This window comes from Hemitrygon akajei, unplaced genomic scaffold (assembly GCF_048418815.1).
Source record: "Hemitrygon akajei unplaced genomic scaffold, sHemAka1.3 Scf000043, whole genome shotgun sequence".
NCBI classification, from domain to species: Eukaryota; Metazoa; Chordata; class Chondrichthyes; order Myliobatiformes; family Dasyatidae; genus Hemitrygon; species Hemitrygon akajei.
In genome coordinates this window covers 3,996,995-4,019,799 of record NW_027331929.1, presented here as the reverse complement: position 1 = coordinate 4,019,799, position 22,805 = coordinate 3,996,995, and the positions used below count along the sequence as shown (strand labels likewise).

The 22,805-nt window shown below is 48.0% G+C and overlaps 1 protein-coding gene across 1 annotated transcript in view; it reads right to left on the bottom strand.

The window, feature by feature from the left end:
• The window catches only part of LOC140720477 (uncharacterized), a 33,017-nt gene extending 10,927 nt beyond the window's left edge, over window positions 1-22,090 (bottom strand). Inside the window, exons 1-6 of the mRNA XM_073035328.1 lie at window positions 22,008-22,090; window positions 9,349-9,478; window positions 8,381-8,452; window positions 7,019-7,138; window positions 3,757-3,873; window positions 584-682 (exon numbers count right to left, since the gene is read on the bottom strand). Coding sequence (XP_072891429.1) covers window positions 584-682; window positions 3,757-3,873; window positions 7,019-7,138; window positions 8,381-8,452; window positions 9,349-9,415 — 475 coding nt within the window. The 5' untranslated portion in view covers window positions 9,416-9,478; window positions 22,008-22,090. The remainder of the gene's footprint in view (window positions 1-583; window positions 683-3,756; window positions 3,874-7,018; window positions 7,139-8,380; window positions 8,453-9,348; window positions 9,479-22,007) is intronic.
• Window positions 22,091-22,805: the final 715 nt, after the last annotated feature.

Sequence of the window (22,805 nt, the reverse complement as noted above, 5' to 3'; positions counted from 1 at the left end):
AAGCTAGCTCCACACGGTCCCATCACACATTCACGAGTTCAACACAGTGTGAACCTCTCTGCTTACGTCCCATGACACACTCCCGGGGTGAGACACAGACTGAAGCTCCCTCCACACTGTCCCATCACACACCCCCGGGGTCAGACACAGACTGAAGCTCCCTCCACACCGTCCCATCACACACTCCCGGGGTCAGACACAGAGTGAATCTCCCTCCACACCGTCCCATCACACACTCCCGGGGTCAGACACAGAGTGAATCTCCCTCCCCACCGTCCCATCACACAATCCCGGGGTCAGACACAGAGTGAATCTCGCTCCACACTGTCCCATCACACACTCCCGGGGTCAGACACAGAGTGAATCTCCCTCCACACCGTCCCATCACTCTCTCCTGGATTCAGAGATAGAGAGAAACTTCCTCCATGCAGCCCCATCACACACTCACCGGGTCAAACACAGAAAGAATCACCCTCCATACCATCTCTTCACACACTCCCGATGTCAAGCACAGAGTGACGCTTCCTCTCTCCATGCCTGCCCCGTGACGAGGAGCGGGTGAAAGAGGGGGATGATGCCTCACCTCTTCTGCTGTTCAACAATTCACAGATTTGAGCCTTGCTTTCGTTGACAGATCTGTACTTCGTTTCCATCTCAGTGAACTTGTAACGGATCTGTGATACTGAGAGAGATGGTGAAGGATGTTTAGCCTTTACGTGAGTCAGAGATCACGCTACCGAACCGTTCACAGAGAGTGTTTTGTTGGTGTCACGGTGAAGGCTGTCACAGTGAAGCATATCCTTTGGGCACAGTGAGAGGTGTCGGCGCCACCTTGGGGGGAAAATCAATGTTCCAGTGAAGGTTTTGTTGGTACTATGGGGGTCTGCGTCAGTATCGTGCGGGGCATGTCCGAGTTGCTGTGAGGAACGTGTCGGTGTCACTGTGATAGGAGTTTCTGTGCCCCGGCGGGAGGTGTACCGGGTCACAATGACGTGTCACGGTATCCTGGCGTGGTGTGTGCTGGTCGCAAAGAGAATGCTATGTCTGTGCCACGATGAGAGACATGTCATGGACACGCTGTGTGTGAGAGTGACACGCTGAGGTGTGTGTCGGTGTAACGGAGAGTTCAATGACGATGTCATTGTGTCATTCTAAATTTCGGGTGTCGGTATCTGTTAAGAGGTTTACCGGTGTCAGGGTGAGGTGAGGGTAATTGCCTCAGTGAGCGGTACATCGGTCTTATGTTGTGGAGTGATACTGTCGCGGTAAGGGGTCTTACAGTGACGTGTGAGTCTTTGTCACGATGCGGTGCAGAGCGGATGACGTCACGGCGTACGGTACCTCAGTGTCACGGTGTACGTTACCTCAGTGTCACCGTGGACGGAACCGCAGTGTCACGGTGTAAGGTACCTCAGTGTCACTGTGTACGGTACCTCAGTGTCACGGTGATGAGCGTGTCGGTGTCACTGTGAGGTGTCCTGTCGTTGTCGCTTGAGCAGTTTATCAGTAACACGGTCAGGGGCCTGTCGATGTTACAGACACGTGTGTGTCACGGCGATGGTCGTGTCAGTGTCGCGTTCAGGAGAGTATCTGCGTCTTGCTGAAGGTCGTGACCGTGCTACGGTAACAGGAGTGTTGATGTGATGGTGAATGGCGTGTCTGTGTCAGCATGAGTCTTGATTATGTTACGGTATAGGCCGTGTTTTATCACGGTTTGTGGTGTGTCCGTGCTATGGAACATAGAATAGTACAGCACAGTTCTGGCCCTTCGTCTCACACTGTTGTGCCGACCCCTTAAACGCTGCCTCCCGTATAACCCACCACCTCAAACTCTTCCATATAACTGTCTAGTAGTCTCTTAAATTTCACTAGTGAATCTGCCTCCACCACTGACTCAGGAAGTGCATTCCACGCACCAACCACTCTCTGAGTAAAAAAACCTTCCCCTAATATCTACCTTGCACATCCCACCCCTTACATTAAAGTCATGTCCTCTGGTATTGATCAGCGTTGCCCTAGGGAAGAGGCGCTGGCTGTCCAATTTAGATATTCCTCTTCATATCTTGCATACCTCTATCATACCTACTCTCATCCTCCTTCTCTCCAAAGGGTAAAGCCCTATCTTCCTTAATCTCTGATCATAATGCATACTCTCTAAACCAGGCAGCATACTGGTAAATTTCCTCTGTACCCTTTCCAATGCTTCCACATCCTTCCTATAGTGAGGCGACCAGATCTGGACACAGTATTCCACGTGTGGCCGAACCATAGTTTTATGGAGCTGCATCATTACATCGCGTCTCTTAAATTCTATCCCTCGACTTATGAAAGCTAACAACCATAAGCGTTCTTAACTACACTATCTACCTGTGAGGTGTCTTTCAGTGATCTGTGGACATGTACCCGCAGCTCCCTCTGCTCCTGCACACTACCAAGTATCCTGCATTTATTTTGTACTCTGCCTTGGAGTTTGTCCTTCCAAAGTGTATCACCTCACGCTTCTCCGGGTTGAACTCCATCTGCCACTGCTCAGCCCACTTCTGCATCCTTTCAATGTCTCTCTGCAATCTTCGACAATCCTCTACACTATCTACAACACCACCAACCATTGTGTCGTCTGCAAACTTGTCAACCCACCCTTCTACCCCCACATCGATGTCGTTAATAAAATCACGAAAATTAGAGGTACTAGAACCGATCCTTGTGGAACACCACTAGTCACGGCCCTCCAATCAGAATGTCCTCCCTCCACCACGACACTCTCCAGGGAAGCCGATTCCTACTCCACATGGCCAAGCGTCGCTGGACCCCATGCCTTCTGACTTTCTAAATAAGCTCTACCTCCTGGAACCTTGTCAAATGACGGACTAAATTCCATGTAGATCACATCCACTGCACTACCCTCATCTATATACCTGGTCACCTCCTCAAAAATTCTATCGGGCTTGTTAGACACGATCGGCCCTTCACAAAGCCATGCTGACTGTTCTTGTTCAGACCGTGATTCTCTAAATGCCCATTGATTTTATCACTAAGAATCTTTTCCAACAGCTTTCTCAAAACAGACGTAAGTCTCATTGGTCTATAATTACCCGGACTATCCCTCTAACGTTTATGAACATGGGGCAGCATTCGCCTCCCTCCAATCCTCCCGTACCATTCCCGTGGACAACGAGGACATAACGATCCTAGCCAGTGTCTCAGCAATCTCTTCTCTCTCCTCGTGAAGCAGCCTGAGGAATATTCCGTCAGGCCCCAGTGACTTATCCGTCCTTATGTATTTAACAAGTACAACAGCTCCTCTCCCCTAATATCAACATGCTCCAGAACATTAAATTCTCTCACATTGTCCTCACCGTCATCAAGTCCCCTCTCAGTGGTGAATTCCGAAGAGAAGTACTCATCGAGGACCTCGCTAACTTCCACAGTCTCCAGGCACATATTCCCACCATTATCTCTAATCAGTCCTACCTTCACTCCTGTCATTCTTTTGTTCTTCACCATAATTGAAGAATGCCTTGGGGTTTTCCTTTACCCTACTCACCAAGGCCTTCCCTTGCTTCATTCTCTCTTTCCACAGCCCCTCTTCATCTCTTTTCTTGCTACCCTATGTCTCTCAATAGACCCATCCATGCTTTCTAAACTTCATGAATGCTGCCTTCTTCCATCGGTGTTAGTTTCACGGTTGTGTTTTACAATCTCAATATATTCCACCCGCTCTCCGGTCTGACTCCACACGGAGACGGTTCCACTCACCATGGATCGAGAGACCGGCCACAGTCACGATGAAGGCGAACGTAACTAGGCAGAGTAGGCAGATCAGACGGTACGGCCTATTTCCGATGTTCACTTTCGACTCCCGTTCTTGCGCAGCTGTGGAGAGACCATACGACCATAAGATCACAATATATATTTAATAAGAAAATAGGAGCTGCTTAATTAATACCTTACTTCATTATCTTAGTGATTGTAGTGATGACTTGCAGCAGACGGAAAAGCCTGAGAATGTAAATGTTACGATAGAGATGTAATGGAGCTTTTGGAAAGCATCAAATCGGATAAGCCGCCGGTACTGGACGAAATATACCCCAGGCTACTGTGGGAGGCGAAGGAAGAGATTGCTGAGGCTCTGGCGATGATCTTTGCATCATCAATGAAGACGTGAGAGGGTCCGGAGGATTGTAAGGTTGCGGATGTTGTTCCTTTATTCAAGAAAGTCAGAAAAGATATCCCAGGAAATTATCAACTAGTGAGTCTTACCTCAGCGGTTGGTAAGCGGTTGGAGAAGATCCTGAGAGGCTGGATTTATGAACATCTGGAGAGGTAAAACTTGTTTAGGAGTTGTCAGCATGGCTTTGGAAAGGGCAGATCGTGCCTTACGAGACTTATTGATTTTTTGTGGGGATGTGACTAAACACATTGATAAGGAAGAGCAGTTGATGTAGTGTATATGGATTTCAGCAAAGCATTTTATAAGGTACCCTATGTAAGGCTTACTGAGAAAGTAAGGCGGAATGGGATCCAAGGAGATATTGCATTGTGGATCCACAATTGGCTTGCCCACAGAATGCAAAGAGTGGTTGTAGACGGGTCATATTCTGAATGGAAATCAGTGCTCTGTGGAGTGCATCAGGGATCTCTTCTGGGTCCCTTATTCTTCGTGACTGTTAGAAATGAACTGGATGAAGATGTGGAGGGATGGGTTCGTAAGCTTGCTGTTGACACACTGTTTGTGGATAGTGTGGAGGGCTGTCAGAGGTTACAGCGCGACATTGATAGGATGCAAAACCGGGCTGAGAAGTGGCAGATGGAGTTCAACCACCCTAAGTGTGAAGTGGTTCATTTTGATAGGTCAAATACGATGGCAGAATATAGAATTAATGGTCAGACTCTTGGCACAGTGGAGAACCAGAGGATTCTTGGGGTCCGAGCTCAAAGCAGCTGCGCAGGTTGACTCTGTGGTTAAGAAGACGTATGGTGTATTGGCCTTCATCAATCGTGGAATTGAATCAGGGAATCGTGGAGCCGGGTTGTAATGTTGCAGCTATACAGGAACCTGTTCAGACCCTGCATGGAGTACTGTGCTCAGTTCTGGATGCATCACTATAGGAAAGACGTGGAATCCATACAAAGGGTGCAGAGGAGATTTACAAGAATGTTTACTGGATTTGAGTGCGTGCCTTATGAGAACAGGTTGAGTGAACTCAAACTTTTCTTGCTGGAGGGACGAAGGATGAGAGATGACCTGATAGAGGTGTACAAGATAATGGGAGGCATTGATTGTGTGGATAGACAGATCTTTTTCCCAGGACTGAAATCGCTTGGACGAGAGGACATGCGTTTAGATAGATAGATAGATAGATAGATAGATAGATAGATAGATAGATAGATAGATAGATAGATAGATAGATAGATAGATAGATAGATAGATAGATAGATAGATAGATACTTTATTCATCCCCATGGGGAAATTCAACATTTTTTCCAATGTCCCATACACTTATTGTAGCAAAGCTAATTAAGGTGCTTGGAAGTGTGTACAGAGGAGATGTCCGGGGTAAGTTTTTTTTTGAATAGGCTGCAGGAGGCAGTGGTGGAGGCGGAACCGATAGGGTCTTCTCCTATCATTTCGCATTTCCCCCTTCCCATACTACTTCCAAATCTCTTACTATCTTTCCTTTCGGTTAGTCCTGACGAAGGGTCTCGGCCCGAAACGTCGACAACGCTTCTCCCTATAGATGCTGCCTCGCCTGCTGTGTTCTACCAGCATTTTGTGTGTTGTTGTTTCAATTTCCAACATCTGCAGATTTCCTCCTGTTTGCACAATACTCTTGGTGGGTAGAACCTCCAGGGAGCAGTAGAACCTCCCTGCTCCTGTACTCAAATCCTTTTGCTACGAATGCCAACATACCATTTGCCTTTTTCACCGCCTGCTGTACCTGCATGCCCACGTTCAATGATTGGTGTACAATAACACCCGGGTCTCGTTGCACCTCCCCTTTACCTAATCAGCCACCGTTCAGATAATAATCTGTTTTCCTGTTCTTGCAACCAAAGTGGATAACCTCACATTTATCGACATTAAATTGCATCTGCCATGAATTTGCCCACTCAACTAACCTATCCAAGTCACCCTGCATCCTCTTAGCATCCTCCTCACAGCTAACACCGCCGCCCAACTTCGTGTCATCCGCAAACTTGGAGATGCTGCATTTAATTCCCTCGTCTAAATCATTAATATATATATTGTAAACAACTGGTGTTCCCCGCACTGAGCCTTGCGGTACCCAACTAGTCACTGCCTGCCATTCTGAAAGAGCGTGATAGATAGGACTTCAATGAGCTATTGTGGGTCTGTATAAGATGGTGGGGCCGGGGGAGATTAGACTGACCGATTTGATTGCAGAGGACGTGTTTGTCCTGATTAGTAGATACCATGTACACTGACTTTATCAAATACTGTCACAAGATCCCAGATGTTAGATCACTCTTGGAGATGGAAGAAAGGAAGGGAGGGAGAGACGGAGTAATAAAGGAGTAGTGAGAGAAAGTGCGGTTGAAGGTCGGGAGGGTGGCAGATGGAGGAGGGAGAGAGATATTGGATGGACTGAGACCCAGGAATATTTGTCGGGCTAATTTGCACGGGAAGGACAGATCAAGCACGGGGAGTAGATATAATCTATCTACACATTAACAAGGTCACTGATGGTACAGTGTTGTGGAAGATGATGGTACAGGAGGCGGGAGGTCAAATTACAGATGTACAGTGACGCCGCTGTTGTTCAGTGTTGGTCGCCCGGATATAGGAAAGGCCACTGTGCCGGAAGGTTTACGAGGATGTTGGACTCGGGGAAGTGAGGCATGGAGAGGGGTCGGGTAGGTCGAGATTTTATTCCTTGGTCAGTCTATGGGATGAACTGACAGAGGAAGTTGTCGAGAAAGATGCATTAGGAACTTGGACACTTGGGAGTATGAGACGTGACCTTTCCAAATTGACGTCTTCGCTGTGAACTCTGACCTGTTTTTGCAGTAGCTGACAGCCCGCTGGACCCCGAGGCAATGGGAGAATCTTCGTGCTCATCGATGAGGGGTTCCTCTTTCCTAAAGTTCAGTTCTGAGTAGGTGGAGTTCAGAGCGTCTGGGAGAGGGAGAGAGAGCAGAAAAGAAAGAGAGTGTGAGCGGTCGCGAATGGAGGAGGGTGTTGGGAAGAGAGAGAAGAGAGAGGGGTGAGAGAAGGGAGAGAGACAAGTGACGGAGAGAGCAGGGGTGAGAATTCGAGAGAGAGGGTGAGTGAGAGGCGTAGAGAGAGGAGAGACAGGGGGCAGCAGAGGAGAGCGATCGACATAGAGAAGGAGGTAGCGACAGGTGCGATGGGCGGGATGATGCAGAGAAGGAATGGGGTGGGAGAACGGGGTGAAAGAGCCGGAGACAGAGGGGGTGGGACAGTGCAGAGAGTCGGGAGCAGTGAGAGGCCAGGGAGAGGTGTGAGAGGGGGAAAGAGAGGGGGATAGAGAAGGGAGTGTGTGGGGAGGAGAAAAGTGGGAGGCGATGGAGAAGAGATAAAAGAGAATTTGAGAGAGATGGGAGAAGAGCGGGGGGGGGGGTGTGGGGTAGAACGACGGGGAAAGGAAGAGAGCCGTGGATAGAGAGGAGGAGAGCGCGGTGACGGGAATTGAGGGGCAAATATAGGGACAGAGCGAGGCTGGAAGTCCGTGATGGGCGTACGGGGAAGGATGAGATGGAGCGGAGAGAGAAGAAGACCGCGAAGGTGAAACTGAGAGTGGTAGAGACGGTGACTGTGATAGGGGAGAGACGGAGGGAGAGGAGACAATAGGAGAGAGAGCGAAGAGAACGGGACAGTGGTAGAGAGTGGGGGAAACGGGGAGAGGGCAAAGGGGAGAGACGAAAGGCGACAGGGTGTGAGGAGGTGAGGAAGTGGAGAGAAGTGAAAAGAAGGAAAAGAGAGTGGGGTTCAGAAAAGTGACAGAGTGGTTATGGATTTATACCGCGTTCCCACCTGACTACACCCACACGGCGCTCACTCATCTCGGCAACCCAATCCCACAGCGCTCGCTCATGATCGCCCCTTCCTCGTCACGGCACATCCCATGCTCTCTCTCCTCACCGACCCTTCTCACAGCCCACTCTCCTCAAACCATCCCACCGCTCGCCTTCTGCACCGCCCCTCCAAGGGAGCTCACTCATCACAGCACCCTCCACACCGTCCCTCCCACAAAGTTTACCACACCATCATCTCTCCCACGCGATCCCTGCGTCTTATGCTCAAACAGGCAATCATTAGGCACGTTTGCCCGGATATCTCTCGACAGGTTTGGAAACGTCACCTGAACAGGTTCAAACCAACAAAGATGAAACTGACCTCGATCTGCCCGGACGCGGGGTGCCGAGGAGCGTTTGAAATTAACTTCCGCGTACGATACATCAGGTTCAGCTGGGGACAGAACAGCGAGAGTCAGACACAGAGTGAATCTCCCTCCACACCGTCCCATCACACACTCCTGGGGTCAGACACAGAGTGAATCTCCCTCCACACCGTCCCATCACACACTCCCGGGGTCAGACATAGAGTGAATCTCCCTCCACACCGTCCCATCACACACTCCCGGGGTCAGACATAGAGTGAATCTCCCTCCACACCGTCCCATCACACACTCCCGGGGTCAGACATAGAGTGAATCTCCCTCCACACCTTCCCATCACACACTCCCGGGGTCAGACAAAGAGTGAATCTCCCTTCACACCGTCCCATCACACACTCCCGGGGTCAGACATACAGTGAATCTCCCTCCACACTGTCCCATCACACACTCCCGGGGTCAGACATAGAGTGAATCTCCCTCCCTCCACACTGTCCCATCACACACTCCCGGGGTCAGACACAGAGTGAATCTCCCTCCAAACCGTCCCATCACACACTCCCCGAGTCAGACACAGAGTGAATCTCCCTCCACACCGTCCCATCACACACTCCCGGGGTCAGACATAGAGTGAATCTCCCTCCACACGGTCCCCTCACACACTCCCGGGGTCAGGCACAGTGTGAATCTCACTCCACACCGTCCCATAACACACTTCCGGGATCAGACTCAGAGTGAATCTCCCTCCACGCCGTCACATCACACTCTCCCGGGGTCAGGCACAGAGCGAAACTCCCTCCGCGCCGTCCCATCACACACTCCCGGTGTCAGTCACAGAGTGAAGTTCCCTCCACACTCACTCATTACACACTCCCGAGCAGTCATAATGTGAAACTCACTCCACCCGTCCGATCACACACACCAGGATAAGCTGCAGAACAGATCAGTAGCCTGTATCTGCCGCACCCACCTCGGGAAGGAGACCGTGAGTCCTTTCTTCCCATATTCACAGTCATGTAGCTCACGCTCCGGTCCATCCTGCCGAGGATTCTCTGCGTCTCTGAGCTCAGACAGGGGAATCAACCGTTGTCAGAGGAAGCCTGTGTTAACAAGTGGGTTAGACCGGTACCAACCAACGCGGGATGAAGAGCTGATGAATAGAGGAACCGAGAGCAGGGGGAGGAAGTGCGGGGAGCAGAGAGATTGTGGGTGTTGCAGAGGGTGGTCGTGAGAAATGAGAGTGGTTGAGCGAAGAGTAATGAGAGTGGGGAGAAAGCGGGGAGTATTCGGGTTCGGATAGAGATAGAGATGGGGGTGACAATGGACAGACTGGGGCGAAGGGAGAGAGAAGGGGCATCTGGAGAGAGCAGGGAGGAAGGAGTGATGGACATGGGGAAAAGTGAGCGGAGAGGGTGAGACGGAGAAATAAAGCGGGAGAGTTGGAGAGTGATTGGTCAGAGTGGGCCGGTGAACGGAGATAAGGGAGTGAGGTCAGGAGGGAACAAGTCAGCAGACAGGAGGAGAGGAAGAATGGAGAGGGCGGTGGAGATGGGGGAGGGATTCTGTGATCTTCCCCCACTCTCCCCTTTTCATTCTCCTTTTTCCCTCCCCTATTCTCTCTCTCTTTCTATCCCATCTTCCTCCCCTCCTCAACCATTGCTCTTTTCTCTACGTCCTCTCGCCCACCTTTGCCCCACTGACTCTTCTTCTCCATTATCTTATTCCACACCCTCCCCCATCTTCCCCTCTCTTTTCCTTCTCTCCACGACCAACACCCCTGTCGCCCTGACACGCAGAAGTGCTTATACACTCACATATGCTTTCTGTATTCCCCCTCCCTTCCCAATGTCCGCCTTCATCTCCTTCATCCCATCTCACCGGTCCCTCCACCCTTCCTGCCATCCTACCTCCGAGCTTCCCGTTCTCTCCCACCACACCCTCCTCCTTCCCTCTCCCGCTCTTCCTCTTCCGTTCGTTTCCCTCAATCAATCTCTTCCTTCTCCCACCCTCGCATGGCACTGGTTCGTACTGTCCCACTCACCTTCCCCCACCTCAACGTCTTCTCTATCACGCACCTTCCCGCTCCACTTCCTCTCTCCTCTACACCTTCTTTCTTTATCCGACCTGAACTGGTTTATTTCCTCCTCTTCCCACATATTTCCTCATCCATCTCATTTATTCCTTCACTTCTCCTTCCTCCCTGGATCCCATGCTTCCTTACTTTCTCAATAATCATTCCAGGGATACCTTATCAAATGTCCAGTGAAATTCATAGACACCACATCTACTGCTCTTCCTTCATCAATGTGTTTAGTCACATCCTCAAAAAAATGATCAGGCTCGTAAGGCACGACCTACATTTGACAGAACCATGCTGACTATTCCCAATCATCTCTCCAAATGTTCATAAATCCTGCCTCTCAGGATCTTCTCCATCCACGTACTAACCACTGAGTTATGACTCAATGGTCTATAATTCCCTGAGCTATCTCGATACCTTTCTGGAATAAAGGAGCAACATCCGCAACCCTCCAATCGTCTGGAACCTCTCCCGTCCCCCTTGATGTTGCAAAGATAATCGCCGGAGGCTCAGTAATCTCCTCCCTCGCATCCACAGTAGCCTGGGGTACATCTCATCCGGTCCCGGCGTCTTACCAACTTGATGCTTTCCAAAAGCTCCAGCTCACCCTCTTTCTGAATATCAACATGCTGCAAGTGATCGCTACTATCACCCAGATCCTTTTCCACAGTGAATATTGAAGCAAAATATTCGTTAAGCTTCTGCTACTTCCTCCGGTTCCATACACGCTTTCCGACTGTCACACTTGATTGGTCCTATTCTTTCGCGTCTTATCCTCTTAATCTTCACATACTTGAGGAAAGCCTCGGGGTTTTTCCTGTATCCTGCCCGCCAAGAATTTCACATGGCCCCTTCGGGCTCTCCTAATTTCCTTCTTAAGCTCATTCCTGTTAGCCTTATAATCTTCCAGATCTGTAACATTACCTATCTCTCTCAAACATTTGTAAGCTTTTCTTTTCTTCTTTTTTTAAACACTTTTTATTGTGTTTTCAAATAGTTACAGAATAAAACTGTGTGAAAAAGAAAATATGTGTTACCCATCCCCCCTCCCCTTAACCCCTCCCCCCAACATCCCTATAGAAAGAAAGAAAGAAAGAAAGAAAGAAAGAAAGAAAGAAAGAAAGAAAGAAAGAAAAAAAGAAAGAAAGAAAGAAAGAAAGAAAGAAAGAAAGAAAGAAAGAAAGAAAGAAGAAAAAGGAATGCCTGGATATTGGAGGATCCCCACATGCTCCATGGAGTTCGCAATAACTTTAGTATATATATTTATTTCTTTCCCCAAGTAACCAATTATTTCATCTTCGGAGCACCTATATATTTAATCCTATCTTTTGTAAATCAGGGCGACAAATTTTCAAAAATGTTTCATATTTATCTCTTAAATTATAAGTAATTTTTTCAAGTTGAATACAGCCATAAATTTCTTTCTTCCAACGATCTATACTTAAATATGTATCCGATTTCCAAGTAACTGCAATAGCTTTTTTGGCTACTGCCAATGCAATTTTTATAAATTCTTTCTGATATTTATTCAATTTGGATATCGGTTTTATCCCTTCAGTATCACCTAGTAAAAGTAATATTGGATTATGTGGAAGTTGTATTGCAATAATTTGTTCCAATAAAACTCTTAAATTTGTCCAAAAATGTTGAATTTTAGAACAGGACCAAGTAGAATGTAAAAAAGTGCCAATTTCTTGGTGACATCGGAAACACTGATCAGATAAATTTGGGTTTAATTTATTAATTTTTCTTCTTGACTAGATTTTGCACCGCCTTTGTACACCATGGTTCCTGTACCCTACCATAACTTCCTTGTCACATTGGAACGTACCTGTGCAGAACTCCACACAAATATCCTCTGAATATTTGCATCATTTCTGCCGACTTTTCTCGGAGAACATCTGTTTTCAATTTAAACTTGCAGCTTCCTGCCTGATAGCCTGATAATTCCCCTTACTCCAACGAAAAACCTTTCTGACATGTCTGTTCCCCTCTCTCTCCAATGCTATTGTAAAGGAGATAGGATTATGATCACTATCTCCAAGAATCTCTCCGACTGAGAGTTGTGACAGCTGACCAGGTTTATTTCCCAATACCCAATGAATTGCAACCTCTCCTTTTGTGGGTTTATCTACATATTGTGTCAAGAAACCTTCCTGAACACACCTAACAATCTCCACCTCATTTAAACTCCTTGCTCTGGGGAGATGCCAATTGATATTTGTGTAAATAAAATCTCCAATCACGGCATCTTTGTTATCACAACACCTTTCCAGGATCTGTTTCTTTATCTGCTCCTCGATATCCCTGTTACTATTGGGCGGCCTAAAAAAAAACACCCGGTAAAGTTATTGACCCCTTCCTGTTCCTAACCTGCACCCATAGAGACTCCGTAGAAAATCCTTCCATCGGGTCCACCTTTTCTGCAGCCTGACAGTATCACTGATCCACAGTGCCACGCCCCCAGCTCTTTTTGCCTCCCTCCCTGTCCTTTCTGACATATCTGAACCCCGGCACCTGAAGAAACCATTCCTGTCCCTGAGTCATCGAAGTCTGTAATAGCCACAACATCATATCTCCAAAGGAGATATTAATCACACACTACCTCCTTTATCATAGCATTGGAGAAGGATGGGGACAGATAAGTCAGCAAAGCTTTTAACTGGAGTAAGGCAAAATATGAGGCTATCAGGCAGGAGGTTGGAAGCATAAATTGACAATAGACAATAAGTGCAGGAGTAAGCCATTCAGCCCTTCGAGCCAGCAACGCCATTCACTGTGGTTGTGGCTCAATTGTGATCAATTGCTCTCAGAAATGTTCGAAAGAAATGTGGCAAATTTTAAGAAGATATTTGCTTGCAATTCTGCATAGGTATGTTCCCATGAGAAAGGGAAAAGCTGGTAGGATACAGGACCCGTGGTGTACAAAGGCTGTTGTAAATCTAGTCAAGAATAAAAGAAGGCCTTACGAAAGGCTCAAAAGACTAGTTGATGACAGAGATCTAGAACATTATAATGCTAGCAGTGGGAGCCTAAGAAAGAAATTAGGAGAGCCAGAATGGGCCATAAGAAGGCCTCGCAGGACAGGATTAAGGTAAACTGCAGGGCACTCTGTAGGTATGTGCAGAACAAGTGGATAAGACTAGAGAGTTTAGGACGAATCAAGTGTGACAGTGCAAAAGTGCGTACGGAACAGGAAGAGAGAGCAGAAGTACATATTGAATGCTTTGCTTCAGTATTCACTTGGATAAAGGATTCTGGCGATTTTAAGGATGACTTAGAGCGGACTGAAATGCTTGAGCATGTAGATATTAACAACGATGATATGTTGGAGCATTTAGAAAGCATCAATCTGCAAAAATCATCGGGAAAGGAAGACCAAACTATTGTGCGAACCGACAGAGGAGATTGCTGATCCTCTGGCGATGATGTTTGTATCATCAATAAGGATGGGAGAGATTCCGGAGGAATGGAAGCTTGTGGATGTTGTTCCCTTATTCAAGAAAGGGAGTAGAGATAGACCAGAATATTGTAGACCATTGAGTCTTACTGTAGTGGTTGGTAAGTTGATGAAGATCCTGAGAGGCAGGATTTATGAACATTTGAAGAGGCATAATATGATTAATCATAGTCAGCATGGATTTGTCAAAGTAAGGTCGTGACTGACGAGCCTGATTTTTTTTCGAGAATGGAACTGAACGAATTGATGAAGGTAGCGCAGTAGTTGTAGTGCATTTTGATTTCACCGAGCATTTGATAATGTATCCCGTGTAAGGAGACACGTGGCCCACGGAGACATTGCTTTGTGGATCCAGAACTGGTTTGCCCACAGAAGGCAAAGAGAGGTTGTAGTCGTGTCATATTCTGCATGGGAGCCGGTGAACAGTGGAGTTCCTCAGCGATCTGTTCTTGGACCTCAACTTTACGTGATTGCATGAATGATTTGGATGGGGATCTGGAGTTGTGATTCTTAAATTTGCGGATGATACAATGGTTCGGGGTGTTGTAGATACCCCCAATTATGAGGTCTGTCAGAGCATACAGCGAGGCATCCATAGGATGCAAATCTGAGCTGAGAAGTGGCAGATGGAATTCAACGCAGGTAAGGGAGAGCTGTTGTTTTTGGTAGGTAAAATGTGATGGCAGAATATAGGATGAATGGTAAGACTCCGGGCAGTGTGGAGGATCAGAGTGATCTTGGGGTTCGAGTCCATAGGACACTCATAGCAGTGCACAGGTTGTCTCTGTGGTTAAGAAAGCACACAGTGTATTGACCTTCAAAAATCGTGAGACTGAGTTTATAAGCACAGAGGCAATGTTGCAAATTTATAGGACCCAGTCAGATGCTACCGATAGGAAGAAAAGAAAAGAAAACTCTCTGCAAAGAGAGTTTAGGGAGTTAGGTGTAATATTGAAGGACAGGACCTCCAGGGTTGCAATCTCAGGATCGCTATCTCTGCCACATGCTAGTGAAGCCAGAAATAGGAAAATAATGCAGATTTATACGCAACTAAGGTGTTGGTGCAGGAAGGAAGGCTTCGTGTTTCTGGACAACTGGGTCTTGTTCCGGGGATGTTTGGACTTGTTCCGACGGGACGGGTTTACCTGAACTGGTGTGGGACTAACATCTTTGCGGGAAGGTTTGCTAGATCTGCTCTGGGGGGTTTAAACTAGATTTTCAGGGGGAGGAGAACCAGAGTGTTAGAGCAGATAGTGAGGTGGAGAAGGATAAATGTCATGCGAGAGCTGGAATTACAGTGCATGGATTAAAGCCAGATCTAGAATAAAGAGATTTTGAGGGAAGAGAAGTAGAATAACGGGTGCAAAGGTTGTACGTTAGAACGGCTCAAGTGCGTGTACTTCAATGCAAGAAGCATCAGGAACAAAGGTGATGAACTGGGAGCTTGGATAAATACCTGGAATTATTATGTAGTGGCCATCACAGAGACTTGGCTGGCACCAGGGCAGGAATGGTTTCTCAATATTCCTGCATTTCAGTGCTTTAAACGGTACAGAGAGGCGGGGTGTGGGCGGTAGGGGAGGAGGGAGGTATTACCAGTTAGGGATCCTATTACAGCTACAGAAAGGGTGGGTAATGAAGCAGGATCCTCTTTTGAGTTAGTATGGGTGGTCAGGATCAGGAAGGGAGCAGTTACTCTATTGTGGGTATTCTATAGGCCCCCTGGTAGCTGCAGAGAAACCAAGGAGCAGATTGGGAGGCAAATTTTGGAACGGTACAAAAATAACAGTGTTGTTATCATGGGTGACATTAACTTCCATGATATTGATTGCCACCTGATTAGTTCCAATGGTTCAGAGGGGGCAGAGTTTGTCAAGTGCGTCCAGAACGTATTCCTATCACAGTATATTGACAGGACGATTAGGAGGAATTTTGTGCTGAATCTAGTATTGGTTAAAGAACCGGGTCAGGTCAGAGATCTCTCAGTGGGTGGGCATCTGTAGGACAGTGACACCTCTCCCTGGCCTGTAACATTATCATGGAAAAGGACAGAATCAGAGAGGACAGGACTTTTTTTTTAATTGGGGAAGGGCAAATTATGAGGCTATAAGGCTAGAACTTGAGGGTGTGAATTGGGATGATGCTTTTACTGGGAAATTTACTATGGGCATGTGCTCGATGTTTAGAGATCTCTTGCAGCATGTTAGTGATACATTTGTCCCGGTCAGGAAGATAGAGAATGGTAGGGTAAAGGAACGATGGGTGACAAGTGAGGTGGAGAATCTGATCAGATGGAAGAAGGCAGCATACGTGAGGTTTAGGAAGCAAGGATCAGATGAGTCTATTGAGGGTAGCAAGAAAGGAGCTTAAAAAGGGGCTGAGGAGAGCAAGAATGAGGTATGAGAAGTCCTTGGCGAGGAGGGTAAAATAATCCCCAAGGCATTCTTCAATGATGTAAAGAACAAAAGGATACCAGGAGTGAAGGTAGGACCGATTAAAGATAAAAGTGGGAAGATGTGTTTGGAGGCGGTGAAAATGAGCGAGGTCCTCAATGAATACTTCTCTTCGGTCTTCACCGATGAGAGGGAACTTCATGGCAGTGAGGAAAATATGAGTGAGGTTGATGTTCTGTAGCATGTTGATATTAAGTGGGAGGAGGTGTTGAAGTTGTTAAAATACGGTAAGACAAATAGGTCCGAGGGGCCTGACGAGTGAGGAAAACTCGCTCCCTCCAAAGGGTTTCCTTGCCTTCCACGTCCTCTATATCTCCGTTCCCTATACTATGACATTATGTCTGTCACTCTCCCTCGCTCTAACTCTCTCTTGCTCTCTCGTTCTCCTTCTTCCACCGTCCCCCTTTCCTCCTTTCTCCCCTTTTCCCTCCATCACTCTTACAGTACCCTATCTCCCTTCCTCTCCTACCACCACACCCACCACACTCTGGCCTTTACAATCGACCTTCCAACTCTCTTCCCTCCCCCACTCCCACTTTACCACTCCCCCCACCTCTCCCTATCGCCATCAACTTCCCCATTACTGTATCGTAACCCACTCTGTCCCACAGCACACTGTTCTCCCTTCAATTTCCCCGTCCCTTACCACTTTTAGTGGGGAAGGGGTCAGTGGCTCCTTGGATTGGGACACCTAGCCGTCACTCACATTTTCCCATTGTTCATTACCCGCCTTCCCCCTCGCTCACCTCATCTCCCTTCATCCTTTCCCTACCTCTACAGCGTTTAACTCTTCCACTTTTACCCCACCCCCACTCTGTTCCTCATACCTGCTCCCATGGCTCCTCCCTCCATGCCACCTTCCATCCATCCCTCTCCTCTCGTGTCCCTCACTCCCCACTCTCACACCGCACCTGCTCCTTCTCTCTCCCTCTCACCATTCCTCCCTCCCCACTAACTTGCTACCTCGAGCCGTTTTCGAATTCTTGGCTTGTGTGTCTGCCTCAGAGATTCTGTGTGTGTGTGTGTGTGTGTGTGTGTGTGTGTGTGTGTGTGTGTGTGTGTGTGTGTGTGTGTGTGTGTGTGTGTGTGTGTGTGTGTGTGTGTGTGTGTGTGTGTGTGTGTGTGTGTGTGTAAGAGAGAGAGAGGGGCAGGGAAGAGAGAGAGACTCCCCTTTCCCAGCCAGCTTCCAACACTCTGCCTTCCCCTCTCTCCGATGTCCCTCTCTCTCCCCCATCTGCCTGCACTACTCTCTTTTACATCTCCAACACCCCTGTCGCCAGGACCAAGAGATATTTCCTGCACATTTACAACATCCCTTCCGACTTTCCGAAGGTGGAAAAGGGGATGGAAGCTTTTTCGCTCGGGACACCAAACGCATTTCACTGTCTCTCATTTCCCTTTCATTCACCCCAAGGCCCCTCGCCCCATCTCCCTGGTTCGTTTCTCTGTCGCTTCCGTCCTCACGCTCCCTCGCACCAAATTTCTCCCACCACACTTTTCATCTTATTCTTTTCCCTGCCTACATCCTCCCTGAAACTCTTCGCAACAGCCCTCTCCCTCACTTCAGACCCTCACTCCTCCTTCTGTCCCGCTCCCTCCCTCATTCCCCACTCTCACCCCTCACCCGCTCTTTTCCTGTCCCTCTCACCATTCATCCCCTTCCCACCACTTCCCTACCTTTAGCCGTTACAGAAGTCTTGAATTGCGTGTCTGCCTCAGAGTTTGTGTGTGTGTTTCCGTCTGAGAACCGTTGTGCTGTGGAGGGAAGAGGAAGGAACGGGAGGCGATGACTGGGCGGGGACGGGGTGGAGAGATTACAAAAGACTGGAACCACATGACAGGCCAATCCACAAAGAACTGTGGAGAAGCTCAGAACCGTGGAAGCTCTTTCGCTCGGAACAACCAGCGTCTCTTTCATTCTCCCTTTCCCCCATACCACTGTGGTAAACTACGTATACCTGTCTGGACTCGGCCCTCTGCTGACTGCTCCTGTGGCTCCTCCCACGTGGTAAACTACGTATACCAGTCTGGACACGCCCCTCTGCTGACTGTTCCTGTAGCTTCTCCCTCAGACCCCCGTATAAATGCGATTGGAGGCACGGCTCCTCCTTCAGTCTCCAGGATGTTGTGCCGTGGTCTCCTGCTGCTAATCGTGGTCTCTTGATGCTAATAAAAGCTTATCGTTCGCCTCCCGTCTCCGAGAGTTATTGATGGTGCATCACCCACCCTCCCCCTGGCCTCATCTCCCTCATTCCTTTCTCTGCACTTCCTTCCTCACGCTCCCTCTCACCCCTTCTATCCCACCACACTTTTCATCCTTCCCTTTCCCCTGCCTACTCCCTCCCTGGCACTCTTCGCTACAGCCCACTCCCTCACTCCGCACCCTCACCCCTCCTTCTCTCCAGCTCCCTCCGTGTACCGCACTCTCCACTCTCACCCCTCAGCCGCTCCTTCTCTCTTCCTAGAACTGTAGAACCATAGAATATTACAGCACAGTAACAGGCCTTCTGACCTTTCACCCTTAACCCATGTCCTCTTTTTTTTCTCCCCTAGTCTCACAGGAAAAAGCCTGCTTGCATTCACTCTATCTACTCCCATCATAATTTCATATACGTCCGCCAAATCTACCCTCATTATTCAAAGCTCCAGAGAATAACGTCCTAACCTATTCAACCTTTCTCTGAAACTCAGTTTCCCAAGTCCCGGCAACATCCTTGTAAACCTTCTCTGCACACTTTCGGCTTTATTAATATCCATCCTGTAATTCGGTGACCAAAACTGCACACAATATTACAAATTCGGCCTCACCAAAGCCTTATACAACCTCATCATAACATTCCAGCTCTTATAATAAATACTTTGATTTCTAAAGGCCAATATTCCAAATACTCTCTTTACAACCCTATCTACCTGTGAAATCACATTTAGGGAATTTTCTATCGGAATTCCCAGATCCCACTGTTCTACTCCACTCGTCTGTGCCCTACCATTTACCTTGTATGCTCTACCTTGTTTTTTTCCTTCCAAAGAGCAATACCTCACACTTGTCTGTATTAAACTCCATCTGCCATTTTACAGCCTATTTTTTCCAGCTTATGCAAATCCCTCTGAAAGCTTTGAAAATCTTTCTCACAGTCCACTACAACTCCAGTCTTGGTATCATCAAAAATTTTGCTGATCGTATTTCCCACATTATCATCCAGATTATTGATATAAATGACAAATAACAGGGGACCCAGTACCGATCCCTGTGGTACACCACTAGTCACAGGCCTCCACTCAGAAAAGCAATCCTCCACTACCACTCTCTGACCTCTCACATTGAGCCAATGTCTAAAACAATTTAACTAACCACCCATGCGGGACCTTATCAATGACCTCACTGAAGTCCATGTAGACAGCATCCACTGCCTTCCCTTCATCGACTTTCCTGGTAACCTCCTCAAGAATCTCTAATAGATTTGTTAAACATGACCTACCACGCACAAAGCCGTGTTGACTCTCCCTAATAAGTCTCTGTCTATCTAAGTACTTGTAGATTCTACCTCTTAGTTTTCCTTTCAATAATTTACCTACTATCGACGTCAAGCATACCGGTCTATAATTTCGCGGATTACTTTTAGAGCCGTTATTTAAATAACGGAACAACATGAGCTATCCTCCAATCCTCGGGCACCTCACCCGTAGATACCGACATTTCAAAAATATCTGCCAGGGCCCCTGCAATTTCAACACTGCTCCTTCAATATCCGAGGGAATACCTTGTCAGGTCTTGGGGATTTAACTACTCTGAGTTGCCTCAAGATAGCAAGCACCTCCTCCTCTTCAATCTGTAAAGTTTCCATGAAATCACTACTTGTTTGCCTTATTTCCATTGACTCCATATCAGTTTCCTTAGTAAATAGAGACGCAAAAAAAAAACCATTTAAGATCTCCCCCATTTCTTTTGTTTCCATACATAGCCGACCACTCGGATGTTCAAGAGGGCAAATTTTATTCCTCACTATCCTTTTGCTCTTAATATACCTGTAGAAACTCTTTGGATCATCCTTCACCTGGACTGCCAAAGCTCCCTCATGTCTTCTTTCAGACCTCCTGATTTTTCTCTTCAGTTTTTTTGCACATTTTATAATCCTCAAGTACCGTATTTGTTCTCTGTTTCCTATGAATGTCATGCATTTCTCTCATCTTATTTATCAGAGTTCCAATATCGATAGAGAACCAAAGTTCCTTATTCTTATTCACTTTGCCTTTAATCCTGACAGGAACATACAAACTCTGCACTCACAAAATGTCTCCTTTGAAGGCCTCCCACTTGCCAATCACATCCTTGCCAGAGAACAATCTGTCGCAATCCACTCTTTTTAGATCCTTCCTCAATTCTTCAAATTCGGCCTTGTGTCAGTTTAGAACCTCAACCCGAGGACCAGATCTATCTTTATCCATGATCGATTATAATGGTGTTATAATCACTGGAACCAATGTGTTCCCCAATACACACTTCCGTCACCTGTCCTAACTCCTTTCCTAATAGGAGATCTAATATAGCATCCTCTGTAGTCGGTACCTCTGTATATTGATTTAGAAAACGTTCCTGAACACATTTTGCAAACTCTAACCCGTATGGACATTCAACAGTATGGGAGTCCCAATCAATACGTGGAAAAGTAACATCCCCAGCTGTCACAACTTCATGTTTGCTGCAGTAGTCTGCTCTCTCTCTGCAGATTTGCTACCCCAATTCTCGCGGACTATTCTCTCAACATTCTATCTCTCTCACAATTCCTCCCTTCCCCACCACCACCCAGGATCTAGACGTTCCAGAAGCCTTGATTTGCATGTCTGCCTCAGAGGGAGAGAGAGAGAGAGAGAGGGAGAGAGAGAGAGAGAGAGAGAGAGAGAGAGAGAGAGAGAGAGAGAGAGAGAGAGAGAGAGAGAGAGAGAGAGAGAGAGAGAGAGAGAGAGAGAGAGAGAAGAGAGGAGAAGGAGAGAGAGAGAGAGAGAGAGAGAGAGTCTGTGTGTATGTGCCGTTGTGGAAGAGGAAGGAAGTGGAGGCGAGCAGTGGGCGGTGACGGACTGGTGCGATTGCAGACAACAACCTCTCCCCATTCCCACCCACCTTCCAACACTCTCTATCCTCCTCTCTCCCACGCCGTCTCTCCCCCATCTGCCTACCCTACTCTTTTTTTACCTCTCCAGCACCCCTATCGCCGTGAGCAAGAGATATTCCCCCCAGAGACTCATCCATTTTGTCTGGAGGTTTCACACGTCCCTTCCGACTTTCCGACGGCGGTGAAGGGGGTGGATGCTTTTTGGCTCGGGACACACAGCGTCTCTCACATTCTCCCTTTCCCCCATTCCCTACCCTCCTCCTCGCCCCATTCCCCTCATTCCTCTCTCTGCTCCTTCCTTCCTGACACCCTCGCACCACTTCTCTCCTAGCACTTCTTTTCAACTTTCTCCCTTCGCCTGCTTACTTCCTCCCCGGCCCTCTTCGATACCGTCCTCTCCCTCAACTCCGACCCTCAGCCTCCTTCTCTCCCGCTCCCTCCCTGTACCTCACTCCCCACTCTCACCCCTCTCCCGCTCCTTTTCTCTGTCTCTTACCATTCCTCCCTTCCCCACCATCTCCCTACCTTTAGTCGTTCCAGAAGTCTTCAATTGCGTGTCTGCCTCAGAGACTGTTGTCTGTCTGTGTGAGAACCGTTGTGCTGTGGAGGGAAGAGGAAGGAAGGGGAGGCGAGGAGTGGGCGGGGTCGGGGTGGAGAGTTTGCACACGACAGGGACCACATGACAGGCCTATCCACACAGAACTGTGGAGAGGCTCAGAACAGAGGGTATGATAGCCGGAGGGAAAAGGAGTAAAGCCAGGCGTCAACTTTTCCCCATTCTCCTCATAAATCCCGGTGAACACAGAGGGGGAGATTTGTGGAGCAGAGTCTTGGGTTGGGGCCAGAGATGTGAAGGGCTGTTGGTGATGGAGCCGTCCACGCAAGCATGTAGTAGTGCAGGGGAGTTTGGGGGTGAGGTAGAAGGGTGCAGTGGAGCAAAGAGGTGACTGAGTTGAGAGGAGTTTTGGGGTGGGAGGGTGTGGCGGAGACGGGAAGTATTGTGAGGTAGGAAGGGGTTGTCGGTGACGGGAAGTCGGTGTAAGGGATGGTGGAGTGGATGTATACGGCAGAGGAGTCAGGTGGTCATGGAGATGGTCAGTGGCGAAAGGGAGGGGCGGGGTGACTAGACACCCCGTACTCTATTTTGGGCACAACGTCAGAACATTAGTCAGGTGTCAGTCTCGTATGATGACCTGGTAGGGATCTGCAGACCTGTGCCCACCAACAGACTGGGTCTAAAGGGAGAGAAAATTAAAATATCTTTGGTACAATGGGATTTGTGATTCCTCGTGTAGGATTCTTTCAGAGTAACTTCCAGGTTGT